Source organism: Strongylocentrotus purpuratus, unplaced genomic scaffold, assembly GCF_000002235.5.
Source record: "Strongylocentrotus purpuratus isolate Spur 01 unplaced genomic scaffold, Spur_5.0 spur5_scaffold_3, whole genome shotgun sequence".
NCBI lineage: Eukaryota > Metazoa > Echinodermata > Echinoidea > Camarodonta > Strongylocentrotidae > Strongylocentrotus > Strongylocentrotus purpuratus.
In genome coordinates, this window is record NW_022145609.1 from 8,826,962 (window position 1) to 8,847,023 (window position 20,062).

The 20,062-nt window shown below is 38.7% G+C and overlaps 2 protein-coding genes across 2 annotated transcripts; one reads left to right on the top strand and one right to left on the bottom strand.

Moving 5' to 3' along the window:
- Window positions 1–6,715: 6,715 nt before the first annotated feature.
- On the bottom strand, window positions 6,716–13,348 carry LOC586643 (phosphatidylinositol-glycan biosynthesis class W protein). Its single transcript, XM_786416.5, has 8 exons — window positions 13,294–13,348; window positions 12,327–12,508; window positions 11,540–11,938; window positions 11,049–11,208; window positions 9,985–10,235; window positions 9,039–9,180; window positions 7,727–7,811; window positions 6,716–7,392 (listed from the first exon to the last, which is right to left on the bottom strand). Exons 1-8 carry the CDS (start codon window positions 13,300–13,302, stop codon window positions 7,172–7,174), a joined length of 1,449 nt encoding a protein of 482 aa, XP_791509.3. The 5' UTR covers window positions 13,303–13,348; the 3' UTR covers window positions 6,716–7,171.
- A 1,817-nt stretch (window positions 13,349–15,165) lies between these two features.
- LOC115928893 (required for excision 1-B domain-containing protein-like) lies at window positions 15,166–19,379 on the top strand. Its single transcript, XM_030996955.1, has 5 exons — window positions 15,166–15,286; window positions 16,160–16,242; window positions 17,449–17,653; window positions 18,024–18,112; window positions 18,746–19,379. Exons 1-5 carry the CDS (start codon window positions 15,284–15,286, stop codon window positions 18,813–18,815), a joined length of 450 nt encoding a protein of 149 aa, XP_030852815.1. The 5' UTR covers window positions 15,166–15,283; the 3' UTR covers window positions 18,816–19,379.
- The last annotated feature ends 683 nt before the right edge of the window (window positions 19,380–20,062 follow it).

Below are 20,062 nucleotides of genomic sequence, written 5' to 3' on the forward strand. Positions count from 1 at the left end.
TGTTCAATGCTGAAAATATACATCAAAGTAAATCGAAGAAGATTAGTTGTGCGCATGCGTCATGGACCGCAGGCAATGAACTGTATGCGTGTAACGGAGGCCGCAATAAGTACACCAGTATAAAGTACACGGAATTTCTACATACAAAGGGCAATGCACGTTACTACGTTTCTCGTATTTACAAAAAACTTCTATACTGGCAAACTATAAACAAATTATAAATCATATAATTTCCACAGTACACTGGCATAATAAAGATTGAAACATAGGCCTGTACATGTTACTGAGCTGTGTTTTCTTGGTATAAAATATAAAATATACCCCAGACGCGAGTCGGGCATTATTGTGTCGATAATTCTTTCTCCATTTTAGGCCGACATAATATTCTACCCGAAACAATGCACACGTGAATCATTTAAGAAAATAAAAAAATTCACACGCAAGTAGTCTTATTGTATATGAAATGCGCATGCAGTCCTACTGGGGTGATATGGCGTCACTCATGATCAGCAAAATGGGACAAAAGTGATTAAACGCTGCACGCCGCGGGCAAAATAAAGCAGAAGTTCTAGATACACTGAGGCAACTGCCGCTTATAGACAGCTAGTAGCGGTTCTAAAGGTGGGGCTGGCGGACTCATGCTCGCCCCCCCCCCCCCCCTACGCAGTGTTTTTTTTTAGGGTACGCGTATGCATGTTCCAGCCGGGGCGGATCCATAGACCGACGGGAAGGGAGGGAGCCAGAGAGGAGGCCCAATTCGTGAACAAAATATTTAGCGGCGAAACAGCCAGGGGGGTGGGGGGGGGGGGGGGGCGTAGGTATAAGCTGAGCACAATTTTTTTTTTGCTCAACGGGGGGGGGGGGGGGGGTATGGGAGGGGGGGGGTAGAGACCACTATTGTTTTTACTCAAAACCCACCCTCACACCTTAACCAAAAAAAAAATAGTGCTCCTTTTTTGGGGTGCCTGGGGAGGGGGCCCGTTTTTTTTTTTTAAACAAAAAAAAGTTAAATTTACCTGTTCCCCCCCCCCCCCCCCCCCCCCTGGATCCGCCACTGGCATGTTCCCTCCCTTTGAAAGCACTGTCTCCGCGCGGTGCGTAAAGTCAATACGGGTCTGATTTTGTTGCGTGAATTTGGGGTACACGAATGCGGCCCCTCCGACCCCGAAGTGTGTGTGGGGGGGGGGGGGCTTCGCCCCCAGGCCGCCCCCTCCCCCCGGACCAAAAATATAAACAAATCGAGAAGTAAATGTAGAAAATGAATACAAGAACCGACGAGACCAACGCCACAAGCCTCCAAAGCTCCCCCCCCCCAAAAAAAAAAAAAAAAAAAATAATAATAATATATATATAAACATATGTAAGAACAAATAAGAACAAAATATATAAATAAATTAAGACTTCTAGAACCGCGCTCTTGTGTGACTGTATAGGCCTGATTTAAGCATATACAAATACAGTTATAGCCTTGGTATAGGCACAAAAGTAAAACATACGGGTTTGGTTTGGCCCGTAATATTTACTGTAGTCTTCATTTCTGTGTTTCTATTTATTATACTTTGTGCACATACTGTATGTGATTTATAAGTGCGCCTTGAGCATTTGTATTGCATGTGAAATTGGCGCCTTCAAAATCTTAAAAATAAGGCAAAATCAAGTGTGCATGACTAAAGACCGGATTACTCAACTCAGACCTGACTCCACTCAAAGGTTATGATTGGCTTTATAAACACCTTTTAAAAAGTAAGAAAGGAAAATTAGATTCCCTTCTGGTTTATTCGCTCGACTAAAATCGGTTCGGTCAGTTGTACGTGCTTGCGCCGTGTCAATACTTTTCTTACATACGGAGTGCAATTAAGAACCATACGTCCCCCCCCCCCCCCCATGGTACGGGAGGAAAGGTAAAGGCATCAGGGGCGGATCTAGCTTTTTGCTAAGGGGGGGGTTGACCATAATGACGATGCGGAGCATCGTCCACGAGCCGCGAAGCGGCGAGCCGATTTTTTTTTGGGTGTTTATTTGAACCCCGTAAGTGATGTTTTCCTGGCATCTATTAACACAATGGAGACCATAAAAAGCAGTGCATGATAACGTCTTTTTAAATCGAGTAACAGTTAAATACACAGTTATATCCAGAGTTATCATGTGTTTGGTTAAGTTACCAGATGAGTTGAATATCTTCTCACAATATTTGCACTTGAAAGGGTTTCTCTCCAGCGTGCGTTCTTTTTTCTTTCTTTTTTTCTTTTTTTTCTTCTTTTTTTTCCTTTTTTTTTTTTTTTTTTTTGGGGCCGCCCAATGGGGGGGGTTTAAACCCCCTAACCCCCCCCGTAGATCCGCGCCTGGGCATGGTGGTATAAACGAAAAGGGAGAGAGGATGAATATGAAGATGGGTGGGTTATTTGGGTTTGTATTTACTGACGTAGACTGACTCTGCAAGAGCAGAGGTCCATATAACATATTTACATGCAGATATAAACAATGAACTAGATAAGAGGCCCTCGGGGGGGGGGACATTGAATTAAAACTGACATATGTAGATAATTAACAGTCAACAAAAAAAAAGAGGGGAACACATACAGATATAAGAGAAACAAAACTGAACTACTTTAATCAACCTCTGCCGACTGTGACAACAAGCTACTAAACCAAAACTAAGTCTGAGGTGAATGAATGCAGTATCTCAATCAGATTTATGTATGGGAACCGACTTTTAACGTCACCATCCGAAAGACGTGACTCAGACTGGAACCGGGGTCCGCTGACTCAGAGAGAAAAGGTACCGTGAATATATCTGACCCGCTCAAACAGCATGCACCCCTTTACCCGCCTTTGTATCTACTTTGTAGTATAATAATGATCCGCGCCCTTCCATTCCTCGGATACCTTTACCCCATCAGTGACTAGATCCATATGCCACGTCTAGTGACAAAATAATTCACATTTTTATTTTATTGAAATATATTTAATCAGGATAACAAGAATCAGATATACATTAAAGATACAAATCTGTTTTTCATCCTGGTCCTGACAATATTGCACGATCGAAAGGTCGGTCGGTTTATTCCTTTTTCAATGGCGAACCAATGTGACGGAGTCACGCGCCCCTTCCCTTCCCTCCCTTCTGTACACAAAGTCCGTACTTTGGAGGTAATACCGTATTTTTGTTGTCGGTTATTTCTTTATTCTTTTTCATGGATTTCCCTACCAAGAAAAATCCGGATAATCGTTTCATTTTCCTTAAATATTTTATCTCAAATTATCAATAATATTGTCGAAAATAATGTCTGTAACAAGTAAAAATTAAACAAATTTACTTTATTAAATAAAGTTATCGTATCATCAAGGGCCATTATTTCTGTGGATTGGATGCGAAAGGATGGCCGCGCTTTTCTTTCACCATTGAATAATACTGTTTTGCCTGTTTTTCCCGGCGGATTGGTGGGGGGGGGGGGTGTTCCCCCACCCTGATTCTAATTATCCGTTTAGCCTGTTTGTTTGTTTTTATTTCCGAAACCCATAATTATACAAGTTTTAAAAACATACATTATTATAAAGCACATTTCCATATGATAAGAAGGTATAAATGTGGACAGTCAGTATATAGACAAATGGTTGGATAGCCCAGTTTAGGCCCATTTTTGAAATGGTTCTATTTTTATTGGGTCCATAATTATGTGACAGTACTTTAAACAACCAAAAAATTATCCCCGGGTCAGGATTTCACGAGGCCAGGAGGGCTGTAGCGTATACATCTTATGTGATAGAAAATGAACGTAATTCTGTACAATTCGTTGATATTCTATCTTTCATTTCATTCTATTGTTAGATTTTGGGAGCTATTTATAACATAAATCTATCACTTGCCCCCAAAACTTGTTCAAGTTACATCATTTGATCAGTCCATTTATAAACTCTTAGATAATTATTTTGTTCACTGTCTTATTTGTCATAATGTTATGTAGAAAGAAAGACAGACATATAACTTCTGGTATGTTGTATATAATGTATATTGAAAAGAATCGAATCGGTAGCATAATATATCTATAGCTAGAGCCGGTGTAATGGAATTGTAGTATTATCATCATTATTGTTATCAAATACATTATGTATTTAACTTCTTTTAACTGTGTCATACAGTCCGGTCATTTTAAAATATCTGAAAATGGTCCATGCATGTTACTCAATAACACTATCATCAACCACAGACAAAATAAATTCAATTTGATAATTGCTAGTGTGATTTATTCAGTACATAATGTCAGCCGCTCAGTGCCTATTTACTTTTGTCAATTCGAAACAATGGAATGGTTATTATTTCTCTAATCCGTTTCTTTGCTCAACATAATAGGCAACTTATTTCTGTTGATTTTTTTTAAAGGGTGTTTGAAAATTTTGGAAATCGCGCGGCCCGATATTTCGCTCAAGGGGGGGGGGGGGGGGGGAAAGAAATATTCATTGAAACAAAAATGAGGGGGGGGTGTTTAACCCCCCAAACACCCGCTGCGTACGCCCCTGCTGATAATGATATTTCATCCGTGTTCATGGTTCATGCCGAAAACTTTTTTTCCTTTTTTGACCCCCCCCCCACCCCCGAAATTTGAAAATCGCTCCGACCGATATTTCGCTCAAGGGGGGGGGGGGGGGGGGAGGGGGTAAGAAATAATCATTTTGTTTTCAAACAAAATTGAGGGGATGTTTAACCCCCAAAACAACCCCTGCGTACGCGCCTGCTGATGATGTTATATCTGTGTTCATACCGAATAAAAGAATGAAATATAATGATATCGAGTACACTGTTGTATGTATATTATTTAGGCCTATACCAGTTATTGTGACTAATTAAAAAGAAGCTATTATCTTTTTAAACCACGACCCTTCATATCCGCCTTGTCCGTCACATTCTATTTCCGTATTTGCCCTCTCTTATATATTGCTCTGCAGGAAACTGGTAATTTACTATTTGAACGTTTCTTGGTTAACAAAATATTTTAACGTAGTACAGTTATATTTCGCTTATATTTAAAAGAGGATGAATAGCCATGAGCATGGATCATTTATCGACGTCATATTAGCTTCAATATTATATACGGACCCCTCCTTTTTTCTTCTCTCTCTCTTTTTTCTTCTCTCTCTCTCACTCCCCTTCATCTCCCCCTCTCTCTCTCTCTTTCTCTTCCTCTCTCCCATCTCATAATTATATATTATATTTTCTCTCAAATTTCTCTCGCTGCGCCCATTATCTCTCTTCTCCATACCACATCATCATGGTTATTTCTATTTGCAGGCAAAACTATAATCCGTTTAAGGGCGTGTGACCAATTTTATCGACAAGCTTACTGAGAGAAAATCCAATTTTGTTAAATAGCAATGACAAAGAAGGTCAAGAAATACACATTTTGGCGGTAGCAATTTTAAGCGTCTCAGCTAGCTGTCACTATCACCAAGGAAACCTTTGCCGCAAGGAAGGACTTATTACAGTGTTTCTGCGGGGAAATTTCCGTCAAACTGGTCTGTTGGAGAGTCCCGAGCAGTTCATTATGGAACGATTAAGGGAAGTGTTAACAGTCTGACATAATTATGCATGATATAGAGTTGCACGAAATGAGCTCCTGTGACAATTGCGGGTCAATGTTTAACACTGTCCGAAACTCCGAATCCCTAACTTCAATCCTTGGCCAAACACTAATCTAACCCTAACGCCAAAAATGATCTCTGACCCGGATGCAACCCCGAACTCGAACCATATACTTTGATTTGACGTAATGAAAACCCGCCGAGAGAAATGTCTGATCACCAACAAGCATACACAAATAGCCAGATGAGCCTACAAAAATGAATGACGTATAAAATTAATTCTTGAGGAATCATGTAAAAGCTGCATCCGGAGAAAGTTCCGATGATACAACCGACCCGGGTTATCATTCTGACCTTGCGTCTAACCATTACCGAAAGTGACAACAAAGGGCACAACAGACAATTATTATTCGATTAATGTGATGTGTTCGAATTTGCGTCATCAATGAAGTCATCGTGGTGCCAAGGTTAGTCATTGAAACTTGGCGTCGTTGTCTGCGTCGTCATCAAGCGATGGAGAGAATTTTTTTCTTATACTTGTGTTTTTTATCAAAAATAAATTATGCAAATACATTATCGATTCCGTCAGAGAACGAGATGGAGAGAGAGAGAGAGAGAGAGAGAGAGAGAGAGAGAGGTAGATAGAAAAGGAGAGAGAGAGAGAGAGAGAGATAGTGTAAAGGGTGAGGGGTACATAGACAGTGGAGCTGGAAGAGGGGAAAAGGGAGAGAAAGATAAGGATATTATGACATTGTATATACACATTTTCAATATGGATCCAACTTCTTCTTTTTAATCTATATAGATGGAATCTAAAGGTTGAAATGCAAAGTAAATGCTAACTGTTTTGATCAATTACTCTAACCCCCTTTCTCGAATGTCTCTCTCTCTCTCTCTCTCTATCCATCTCTCATTTTATGGTTGTCTAGTCTTCTCTCTCACTCCCTTTCCACCTACATGTTTTGTTTTACATCATTTGAATCGTCCCCATCCCCACTTTATTCGTTCTCTATTTAATTCTCTCTCTTTCTCTCGCTCTCTCCCTCTCTCTATCCAGCATTCTACTATACACTGTACCAAAACTAAGACCTAGACGTGATATCTACTTTAACCTCTAACAACAATGAACAAAGTATAATCACTGATCAAAATACTTAAAAGTTTATTGACATAAAAATGATTCACATACATGACATTATATCATTCATAATTGAATGTTGTGGATTTGGCACAGATAGTTTCAACTTTGTGACATATTTGGGGAATTATACATCAGTCAAATTTGTTGGGAACGCAAAAACTAGTTTGACTTATAAATGCAAAATGCGACTTAGAAAGTGACAATTACACATTTTACATACGTTAGTTTGGTTTAAAAAAATGACTGGGAAAATTTGACCTCTGCAAGTTATGTAGAGTTAACTGTATATCAATGTAAGTATTACAATGAGTTAAACTATATTGAGAACATGAGCCAACTAACAAAACCTCATTGTTTTACCATAGCAAATCACAATAAACAAGATTATTATTCCTTGGAGTGAAAGACATACTGATTGCACCACACCCTTTCCTGCACTGACAAGCAAAAATGTTACCAGAATTTGGTACTTATGTTCTTTTGATGGAAGAATACTAGCACAAAGTTCAGTACAAATAAATACAAAGCAACGATGCCAAAGGCTGTCACGTCGGGCTGATGTATCGTGTCTATCGATAGATTAACAAGACCTGTCAGTACATTGGCCAGTAAGAAATACAGCAGCTGATTTCGACCAATCGCAGACACCAATAGAGAGAGCTGCCGTGATTTGTCTGTAGGTGAAACAAAAGAAAGCAAAAGGAAAAAGATCAAAACATGTCAGGGAGATTGACAGTTGCAAAAATTGACAGGCATTTTTTCTTGATGTAGTCCTACAGAACACTAATATAATTTGCAACATTACAAAAGGAGCTTGAACTCTATATTAAAGATTTTCAAGACTCATAGGGGTACATATTGAAGTCATTAACTTGTGCAAATATAGTACAAATCATATTCAAATGATGGAACATATTCTATTTGAAAATTAATTGTGCAGCAAATATCTTTGAGCTGAGAATGCTTATTTAGCATGTGTATAGTATATATAAAGATTTGAGCACTCACCTTTAGCTAAATAATGATGTCTAATGATGGTCATTATGATGTCAATGAGGAGAAAACCGCAAAGCACATGTAAACAGTATGCAACCTAGATGATAGAAATAGTGGAAACGGTACAAATATATCTTAGGGTACTTTCTAAAGTTTTCTTGTTTTTTATCTACAAATATGGGCATGAACAGGATTTAAAACAGAAAGTTGGAAGGTCCTTGGGCCCCCATTTCATATGCACTTTAAAGTAGTAGACCTTGGACGGAAATAATGTCATTTTTATATTGTTTTATTAATTTTTTTGATTTATTATTTTTTTAGATGCAACCCTCACAAATAACCCAATTTCACGTATACTTGTATATCCATATTGAAGATTGCTTCTTCTCTGCTATAAGACAAATCATTTTTTACAAATGCATCACATTCAACATCGATTAATTGGGTTAAACACTCCATAAGCAAGCCTTTTAAGTTGAAAAGAGTACTTTTTTATCCAAAAATACCAAAATATATGTGCAAAGTATTAATGGGTAAGCCCAAACTCTATATTCCATACATTACCAGCCATAATATATAATTTTCATAGGCCTACTAGAGCATAGATCAGGGCCCTGTTTTTTTAAATTTGTTTTCAAGAACAAGTTACAATGACTGTTATAACTTATAAGCTACTGGAATCATGGTATTTGATTGGCTGAGAGCAATTTATCATAGAAATTTAGCATTTGTTATTGATAACAAGTTTTATGAAACCTGGCCCAGAACAACTTTGCAGTGTATTGGACACCAAATGACCAAATAACATCCTAGAAGTCTCCAGAACCTGAACTACCCATTATGGGGATCGTGCATTCATGCATGTTGCACCAGTCCTCTGGAACAAGCTGCCAAGTGACATTTGAAACATTCAATGCCTAGAAACCTTTCAGAAACATGTTACAAAGGTTTTATTTACTCAGAGTTACTAATGATACTTTGTTGTTAACATTTTGGAGAGAGTTTGTGTATTTTGTTTTGTATAGCACCTTGAGTGAGTTAATAGATAATTGCACTTTATAAGTTATTATTATTATACAGTCAAACCTGCTTTAGTGACCACCTGTCTACAAAGACCACCTGTCTACAAAGGCCACATTTTTTGTTTCCCTTGAAAATGGTTTCTCATTGAACCATGTACTAAAAGAACCTGTCTACAAAGACCACCTATCTACAAAGGCCACTTTTGGTGTTTCCCTTGGGTGGTCGCTATAGACAGGTTTGACTGTATCATCATTACTTCACAAGTATAATATACAGGTATATTGCAAATAACATAACTTACATTCCAAATGACATATGGGAGGTTGGCCAGCCGTCTACTCGTCAATCCTTTGCGAGCTTCTACGTGTTTAAGGGTGATCCATAAGATAACATCGGCTAAAAGGAGATATGCCAACACTTTCAGCCACTCGCTAACAATTTTCCTACAAGGACAAAAACATACTGTACAAGATAATTATATCAACAAGAAACATAGTCTTGAAGACGTGAAGGTAATACAAAGTTTTGGGAAATTTGGAAAATTTGGAAAATTGGGTGGGTAGTGATTCTTTACAATTTTGATATATCTGGATGCCCCTGTAGATGTATTATAAGCACTAGAAAATTTATCCCCTAAAACACTTCTGCTTTCGAGAAAATTGAATATAAAAATTAACCGGTGCTCCCGGTAAATTTGATAAATTTCAAATACATGTAGCTCCTACGACCTTACAATAGTAGCTGCGACGATGAGAATTTCAGAATATGTAGTTGTGGTATATAATTTCCAAACGGGAATAGGTAATCGGTCGATTTTAGTCAAGACACATTGTTTTATAGCTTTATTGATATCTTGACCTTGAGAGGGAGCTATACAACATAAAGAGATAGTTATTCATAATTTCATAACTTCAGACTCGTTTTCAACCGCGACAACGATCACTGAATATTGTAGGATTGCATATGCTTCAAATATGTTCATTTGAACCAAATCCATGACCCCATACCAAAACTGTGTATTCCCTTTAAAGAAACTATAGAATACCCCACCATACATCAGTACCATGTATTAGAGATAGGGTTAAGATTACGATCAAGGGTAGGATTTTTTTTTCTTTATAGGGTTAGGATTATGGTTTACTTGTGTAATGGGGTTTTCTAAATAAAACATCTGCCGTGGTTCCAAAAATTCACCTCCATGTCTCCAGAACACCAATATTTTGAGAGAAATGACATCTATTCCTTACCTTGGCTGCAGCAGGTATTGGCCGAGCCTGACACCAGCAAAGTAGATAGCCACATACCCCAGACACGACACCAGACCCTCCCTGTTAGCGTTGAAGAACCCTTCCCTGGAGTCGTTGAGGTCTGTACCATGCAAGACCAGGTCCTCGAGGCCATGCTGGGTCAGGAGGACCTGGTAGCCTACGGCCAGGGAGAGAGATATGACCGCACTCCAGCTCACGGGGGTGAAGAGGAGAATCAAGGTGCATAGAATCTAGGATGGGAGAAAACATAAAGACATTTAAGTAGATCAGGGACCCATTTCACAAAGCCTTTTTCCAACTACAAATGACAAAAATCAGTGACAAATCTGCCGATTACCAATCAGAACCAAGGATTTCCCTAGCTTGTCACCAATGACAAGTTTTGTGAAATGGGGCCCAGGTTTGTAATTTAAAACCCATACAATTTTGTGCATGAAATGATGACAAATTTTGCAGGCTGTTCAGATGTGTGAAGTTTTCATGCTGTGAAATAATTGAATCACAATGGACTGAACTAGACTTATTACACCTCCCAAAGTTTTGTTGGCATGGTAATGACTGTCCTTGACAATATAGGGAAGTTTCTTCAGATCTTCTCTGTAAAGATGGCACATTTCTTTGCATTTTCAGGAGCCATGGATGTTTTCTGAGGAGGGGGAGGGGGTGGCATGCGAACAAGGATATTAGTCTCTTCCAACCCAGGTTCCTCGGTTCCTAATTTTTACTACAAATCCTAATGTACAAGTGCAACATAGTCCTTTTATCCCTTAACGCTTTCCTATCTCATTCCACAAAAAACATTGAGCATTCCTGGTAACAAAAAAGGAGAAAAATATGCTTTAAAGCCTGTCTGTACTAGTTTGGCCAGGAGGGATTAGACCATCCAGCATGGTCACTGACAGGTGGTTATCTCATCAACTCAGCTCTCAATTAACATAAGAAACAGAGGATCATGGGGGACCGACAGGCACCACTTAGGCATTGTTTCTATATAGAGGGAGCAAGTAGCTACAAGTAGTGCAGTGGGGCTTTAAAATCATTACCTTAGTAGCAGCCAGCGTGAAGAAGAAATTCCAGTGTAGCCCATACTCAGAGACATGCTCATGGTAGTCTATCCCTTTAACAGATACCAATCTACCAAGACCGATGACCAAGAGTGGTAAAGATGATGTGAGAGACTTCATTATAGGCTTCAAACCTGACCTGGACACAAAACAGTTCAATAACAGATTAGGCATCTTATTGTAGATACCATTCATCCTAGAAGGGAATTAGATACGTAACTACATCATAAAATTAGAATATTGTAAATAAAACGTTTCTCCTCAGAGTGCATTGGCAATCAAAAAGGGCACTATTTTTCTTCTTCAATCATTAAGTTCTCTCCGAGTAAATGATTTGACAATATCATTAATAAACTGTTTATCCTGGAATAGCCTTGGAATTGAAAAGAGCAATATTTTCCCCCACTTCAATTTCATAAAACAGGAAGTCCGTCTGAGTAAATTACTTGATAAAACAGTGTCAAACTAACCTCTGATACTGCCCCCTAGCTTCAGGTGAAACAATTGCATTCATCAGAACGTATGCACCAACTCCTCCATCCATGATACCAGTACCGAATGTCTCTGTCTTGGCGAATCTCCTAGGGAACACTACAAAGTCCACTGCCAGGATGCCGACAGCAACCCCGATATTATTCAACACTCGGAAGTTTGTGATGAAAGGGAGTCTGCCTTCCATAGGTGTCTGGCCGAGCTGCTTCAGAGGGATATATTTATGCTTTGTACTCTTGATTTGGATTGCCAGAAAGAGCAAGGAAAAGGAGAGGGCAACCTCGGTGAGGAGAATATGTAGAGCGCCATCGCTCAGGAGAGTGACCGACAGGCACAAGGGTAAGGTCAAGACTGCAAAGTCCAAGAAAACCTGAAGTCTGTGGGGAGAAATAGAGAGATATCTGTTAATAAACTTTGACTTTACTCGAAACAAACTAAATTATTATTAAAATGATCCATCTGGTTAAATTACAATCTATTTTGTCCTAACATTGAAAGGGATCAATGGCAGAACTGTTTTATCAGTTATTAAATGTGATGAGGCATTTGAACAATAACTTTTTATTTCCTATTGTTTTATTTTGCATTTAATGCAGGAAAGATAAAAAGGTATAGATTCTAATATAGTTGAATAATTTTAACATTGCCACAAATCTAACTACCCCCTCAGACACTTAACCACTACCGGTAAGCATATGACATAAAGGCAGTTGCAAATATTTTTTGTCAAATTCTGTTCATCCTCAAAAGAACGAAGAAACATACATGAGACCTTCAGTGAAGCCAAAGGAACACAAGAGAAGCTGTATGGAGGCCCTGAGAAAGACGGATGCTGGGTTGATGGAGAGTATAAGAGATATTTCGCCTTTGGAAGTCCCATTCAGATCACTGTAGAACGTTGCCTTGGAGAGAACTGGGGATTCAATATCGTCAGCCATTCTGCTGTTCTGGGGAGTTGTAAAAGGACCAAGAAAAAATAACGAGTTGAAGATTACAATTTTACCTTTTCTCTCTTTTCTAACAAGGAAGATAGATCTATGACTGACCTCCCCATCTTATCAGATTACAAACACCTAGAACTAAGCATAATTAATTGCTCAAACAAAATTATCTTTTAGTTTTGACTCAATGGGATGTAGACGTCCATGAGCTTTGAAGTTTGAATATAGACTATGACGGTTTTGAGAAACTATGTGATGTACAAGAAGTTGCTCTGAATTTATTTTTCCAGTCAATCTGCATGCGCAGATGAGGGAGTTTTTAATTTCTTTTCAATTTTGGTGTTAGTCTACTGTTAGTTAATTAATTGCTCAGTTTTGTATCAAAAAATGTTTTTGCAATAAAGATTTGCATGCCATGATGTACCGTCTGTGTATTTGGAAAGTTTGATAAATTTAGTTCCGGTGACAAACTTTTCCCATACCAGACGGTTATTTCTGAATTCTGCCCGACTCCAACACGATCATCGGCCTAGCCCGAGGTCTAGCGCCTCGAACTGGGCGAAGGCGAATTGGCGAAATCATGACAGTGTCAGTGACACACCCGGAACTTCCCGGGGCAAACTCAAGTGGATAGTCGATGGCAATGCCTATTTCACTTTTGCGAGCCTAGTTCATCTCTTTCCTTTCTGGCTATGGCTAATTTTCACGACAAAAGAATACTTAAGGAAGCAAATATTGCAAAATACCAGAAGTTAATACAAATTAGAGGTAAACAAATTAAAGAATCTTACAATTCTCATTCGAAATGCGGATTGCTTCGCGTCGCGTCGGTCTGCTGCAGATACGACTGAAATTGCGGAGAGAAAAGCATGATTTGGACTGCTATGGTATCGTAGAGTAAAAAAAAGGAAATAAACCCCTGGTGAAGCCGCTTTTAAAATCAAGGAGTTACCCCTTGTATTGCCTCATCAAATTGTGTGCCCTCCGGAGGAACTATGCAGGCGCGGATCCAGGATTTCTTAGGGGTAGGGGCCCAAGTTTGAAAATAATTTGAAATGTAGTGTGCTGAAATATGAAAATCGTGCCGACCAATATTTCGTTTTTTTTTGTTTTTTTGCTCCCAAAATTTTGAAAATTGCGTAGGCCGAAAATTCGCTCAGGGGGGGAGGGGGGGGGGGGGGGGGGGGGGGGGGGGGGGGGGTAGTGAGCACTTTTTTTTGGTTGGCCCCCTTGAACGCCAGGGGGGGGGGTCCATCTCCAAAAAAAGGTAACATTAACGTTAAAAAATGTTTAAATACTCATTTTTCCCAGGGGGGGGGGGGTCCAGGGCCTCCGACCCCCCCTGGATCCACCACTGTTCAACTATGTGCGTGATTTTCTATACTCGGGCAGTGGCGGATCCAGGGTGGGGGTATTGGGGGGGGGGCAGGGCAGGGCCCCATCCCAGGCAAAACCAAAGTTTTAAAAAAAGATGGTTACGACAATTTTACCTCTAAAAAAGACAAAAAAGGACAGGCCCCCACCCCTGGAAAAAAAGAAGTAAAAATAATAATGGTATTTAACATTTTTTGTTTGTTTTGCTCAAGAGGGGGGGGGGGGGGGGGTGTTGAGTACATTTTCCTGGATTGAGAGTGGATTCAACTTGAAGGAGACCAGACTGTCCCTAAAAATGATGACTCAATTTTTAATGGTGGTGGGGGGGGGGGGCGATGATGAGGGCCGCAAGCCAACATTTCGGGCAGTTCGGTGCCAGAATCATATTTGGGTAGCGGGGTCATGCCCGAATATCAATCTTTGGGCAGTGAGAATCCAGAATGGTCCTTTCTCTCTGGCATGGGCATGGAGTGCCCGAAAATGCAGTCAGTAGAGTACCGAAGCTGTGACATCATACAAATCTATTTTGGAATTCCTTAATTTTGTCTTCATTTCCTGAAAGAGCATAAAAAAATAATGTATAAATGTCGAAACCAATTGAATATGTATAGTAGTATAGTAGGGGGGGAAGAGGACAAATATATATATTTTTGGTCCCAAAATTTGAAAATTTGCCGGGGGGTTCCTTCAACCCCCCCCCCCCCTCCACCCCTGCGTACGCGCCTGGGCCCACGTTTATCTAGACTCACCAAACTGAGAAATAGCTTTTGGAAGAGGAGATCATGCAGGCCCTACTTTCAAAGTCTGAAAGAAATCATATTTATTTAACGAACGTTATACCAGGCAAATCTTCATAGGCCTATACGTTGGATTATGCCTTCCAACAACTTTTGGTTACAGATATCGGATGCAACCCTAGATGCATAAGCACCTCTCCCCTGAGCTCTCTCTCTCCCTCTCTCTCTCTCTCTCTCTCTCTCTCCGTCTCTCTCTCTCTCTCTCTCTCCTATTCCTCTTCTCTCTCTCTCTCCCTCTCTCTATCTCTCTTCTCTCTCTCTCTCTATATATATTCTCTCTCTTCTCTCTCTCTCTCTCCCTCTCTCTTTCTCTCTCTCTCTCTTGGCATTCGATTTATTGCAGAAAATAACACCCTCGGCGCTACGTCACTGTTGGTGGCTAAAAATGATGTGACAAATTAAATTTACACTTATATCAGTCTTTTAAGGATACCGTGGATGTTTTCGTTAAATTACGCAGATAGCTAGTTGGCTGTAAACTTCAGTTTCATCTATTACGCAATATTAACATTGACTTTTGTCTGCAGTAGAGACCGCGGTGAGGCAGAATCCTCGAAAAAACCAGCAAAATTTGATGAGCAGTGACCGAATTCACAATTGAATAATCAAAATGGTAACTATAACTCCCTGACTGTATTTAAAGTTTGCTGATGAAATTATGGCCGAAATTATTAGATTACGCGTTGAATTGTGCAGAGTGAGAGTGTGATTGAAAAGTGGCCGTGTAATTCTGCACCGTGATGCTCGCTAGTTACAGCCAGGCCGGTTGGCGCGGCCGGTTTGGGCTGGGCAGATCAGGGGCCCGTTCCTAGAAACCGTCATAAGTCTAACTTCTTGACTATTCCATTGAAACGTGTGTTATAGAATTAACACGCATTTCAATGGGATAGTCAAGAAGTTAGACTTATGACGGTTTCTAGGAACGGGTCCCTGAGTCGTATAATTTGACAATGATGGTCTGGCTGGCTGGTAGATGATCCTCTCTCACCAGGCCAGATGAAAATCTGAAATAGGATATTGATATACTTAACCTGAATTGGCATCCATACCCATGCGCAAAGAGTAGTGCAAACAAAAAACTTAATTATAAATCAATGACTTTGTAATTGCCCATTTGCATTCCCACACGTGACAAACCTTGGATTTTCTGTATACCACCTTCTGAGTGCGCTAGTGCACAGAGGCTGCTGAATTTAGCGAACTCCAAGTCCACCTCTTTTAAACTGACGTACATGTACATGCTGATTTTTTATACACCAGGCATAAGCATAGACAGTGAAATTAAAGAAAATAACAAAGCTTCAAAGACATTAGGTAACACAAAAAAAAATCATCATCTGACTATAGTATTGGACAACTACACATCGGTGGCAATGCCATACATCAAAACCAATCCAGTAAATCAATGAAATGCTGTAGGTAAAGTTTGATGGCGATCTTTGCTCGAGTTTAATATCTTACAATTGTCCTGTCTTTATATTTCCAGAAGGATGAAGGACCACAGACAATGCTACATGAGTTCTATTCTCTGCAGGAGGAGAGAGTCAAAGTCTACAAATTATTAGATGAGTAAGTGAAGAAGAGAGTGAAGAGATGATTGACAACTACCATTACTCAAGCAATGCTTAAAGTGACTCAGTAACATTGTCTCAGATTCTGTAACAACATCCTGGATTTAACTCATGCTGCAGTCATGATTATAAACATTTAGGTCAGTCAGGAACCCCATGACTTTTACAAGCCGATCGCCTGTCTGATTATCAAGATAGTTATGATTGGAAATCGAAATCAAATTTTCCATTTTCCTAATGGTTTTCATAACACCACATTCTATTGGGGGAAATGAGTATTGTAAAACCGGTCACTCAAAGATTTTTTACTTTTTTGAGGCACTTCATGATCATTTTGAAGCGCAATTTTGTTAGGGCTTCAATATTGCACCATCACACAGACACTGATTACACGTAGGGCCATGCATCTCAGATTTAACGTTGTTAAACAATGCCTTTAAACACTGAAATAAAAAAGACAATTACATTTACAGTATGCGCCTCACTTGAATATCATTAACTTGTATGTCTCTCTGTTTAATGTTTTATTATCATTTCTTTGATGTTTTTCCAATTACAAGATACAAGATACAATATATTTTATGTGGTCTTTGCAAACAAGTTACATAGAAAATTGTTTTCCACTGGGGTTACAGTGAGTCATACAGTCATAATTGTTTGTTTGCATTGGTCTCCAGGTAGAAATACTTTGCTTCTTTAAATCAGATGGAATTAAGAATCTGCAGATTTCTTAATGAATAATTCTTGGTAGTATGTTATCAGTTACATTTTGTTTTAATGTCAACATTTCTATTATTATTGTATTGGGTACACATTCAACAAAATTGTTATATTTTGTATTATGTTTGTATCAATAATCACTAAAATGTAATTTGATTAGTATGGTGCAAAAAACAACAACATTCAATTCAATGATAATTATACTTCAAATGTTTGCAATGTAATGTAACTGTTTGTTGCATTTGTAAATGTTTATTTGAAATGTACATTACTAAAAAGCAGCATGTATATTTTGACAAGGAATTTCCAAGCTTTATAAATGGTATTGAAAAATTGTGGAAATAAGTTGATTCATTTGCAATAACGGTATATCATTCCTGCCTATGAAATTAAATCTTAAATTTGCCAAGCAACGCAACAGCAGATTATGTCTTCCGGTATTAAATTTGACATTATTTTATATCCTTGCCTTACTTCCCAACAGAGGGCATAAAGCATACTTGAATACATCACCAGACTATGACTTTGAAGCATACCGTCAGGTAGTACATGACAGAACAGAGGATTTCAAGCGTATCTCCCAGAGAATCATCAGCATTGAGGCGGCGTTTCGAGAAGAGTACCAGAAAGTTGCCGTTGCTGATTGCTTGAAGAAGATACAGGAAGCAGAACAGGACAAACTTGAAAAGGTTTGAGGAATATTTCATGTTTTTCACCTAGAAAAACCCAACCCCTCATGCCTTATTTGACCCAAATAGACAAACTTTCTCTATCTTGTCAGCTTTTTGGAGACATTTCTGAAAACAGGATTCACTCTCTATTGGCTTACATCTTTACCAAAAACATGGTAATCAAAGCTTGGCCTGAGTTCTTAAATGGCTAGATCAATCAGATAAGTTGATGACAAAATCTAAATGAGTCTTTAGTTATCCATCAATTATTATTAAAAAATCAAATTATTTAATTATTTCCTCTTGGGTTGACTAATAATTCATTGCACTATTATTGTCAATTTTATTCCTTAATGTGTGTGTTATTATTATTATTATTTTTTTTTAGACTGCAGCCTTTCAACTGACAAAACAGAAATTGCAGGATGAGCCTGGTTGTGACGAGTTCAAGAGGGAGGTTTCTGATCTGAAAAACGGGTAAGTTGCACCGGCTGATCTGAAAGGTTTTGTGCAAATGGTTCTGCCCCCCTCCCGACACCTCTCTCTTTGAATGAAGAATAATTATGTTGTTCCTGCTACGTATAGATCTCTTACCGTCACATTTCCGTTATTTGATTAAAAGTGTTTCCAGCAATTTGATTTCAGTTTCATATGTTATGGATTGTGGTGGTTTTATATATATATATATATATATCTCCAATACCAATCAAGTTCATACACTTGGCGTGTAAACTGAAATAAATATAGATGGATAGGAATGTTAGGTAGACTGAAGATAGGCTGCATTCCTTTCTTCTCCTTCTTGTTCTCCTCCCTTCTCGTTATCCTCCTTCATCTCCTTCTCATTCTTTTTTCCCACCTCCTTCTATTTCTCTTTTCCAAAGAAGGCTTTTGGACTGAGACTTTTCACTCCTTGGTGATCTGTAATCCTACAAAACCTCTAAGTACTATTAAAATATATTTTGCTATGTACAGTTTCATAATTTTATTTATATTTTATAATGCATTAAAGTTAAAGAATGTTAAGTATTTAGCTTTCGTTTGATCCGTCTAACTTCTGGGTGTGCTGAGAATTTTATCCTTTTCATAATTTTTTATTTAATTTGTCAGATTGGCACAGGTAATGGAGAAGATAACGGATGCAATGGAAGATATGAAGTATGAAACTGAAGGCTTATGACAGCATCTCCTAGACAATGAACAGTCAAATCTACTGCAGTAACGACCTCTGCAGGAAAGACTGATCAGATTCCTTTGAGAAGTGATTCAGGGGGTCATCCTGCTTCTCTGGTGCAGGGTCTCGGCCAGGGGGTTCCCCCATTTGCTTCTCTTCAACTAATATGTAAATCCAATATTGGATTGAAGTTTCATCTAAACTAACTTTGAGTTGAACAAAAGAAGTTGGACCGTGGTCTAAGTCTTCTCTTTGTTTAAAAATGACTGGTTCCTAGCACCGGTTCAAATTGATAGAATACGATTATGGACCATTCAGATCATCAGGAGAACAGGGCTTTGGCAGGTGCAAACGGAGTTGGTGTTCCAGTATCGTTTCCACCTCAATGGGGACAGGGGTTGTTCAAATCTGTTGCAATTTCTTTTTTTAGTTTCAGCCTGCAGAAATAAAACAATGTCAGTTTTCTGATTTCTGGAGGTTAAAGGGATAGTTGAGTTCTGTTTTCAGAGTGCAAATGCCTTCAAAGTGCATGGTTATTGCTCTTATTCTTATCTATGACATTTCTAGTGCCCTTTTAGGACCTTAAATTGCTATGAAGGTAATTTTAGACCCCAAAATGTGTGAAATTTATCCAATACGATCATACCAATTCAGCTCCACTTAAAAAAAAAAAATATGGTGACCATTAATTAATTAAAAATAACAATACATGGGCCGGCTGGTTGTGCGTAATATAACCAACACGAAAAAGCCAACAGAAAAGCCAACATCGGCATTGGCTGAAACGTAACGTAAAAGGCGCCATTTCGTTTTTTTCAACGGCTTTCAAATTATTGAATATTTGTGGTGGTAAACAAGTATTAGAACTCATTATATTTATGGATATTTCAGCCGTCTCTGAACCGATTTTGATCAAACAAAGATGATTTTGTCATTTAAATTGTATGTTCTTTCAAATTTGACACTCAGTTTTTCATTATCTCACAACCAAATTATTTTGTGTAGTGCCCTATGCAACAGAACTCAACTATCCCTTTAAAGGGGAAATCTACCCCGATTTCAAGTTGGTTTTAATAAAAGCAGAAAACTAGTGAAAGTTTGAGCAATATCCGATTCAAAATAATTTATTGTTCAATAAAATGAAGCTTGTAAAAAAATTGATCCAATGACAATTCATTTTCTTCGAGATGTGAATCACACTCAGATGTGCAGTGAGCATAATTTGAGTGTTTAGAAAGGGGGAAATTCAGGTA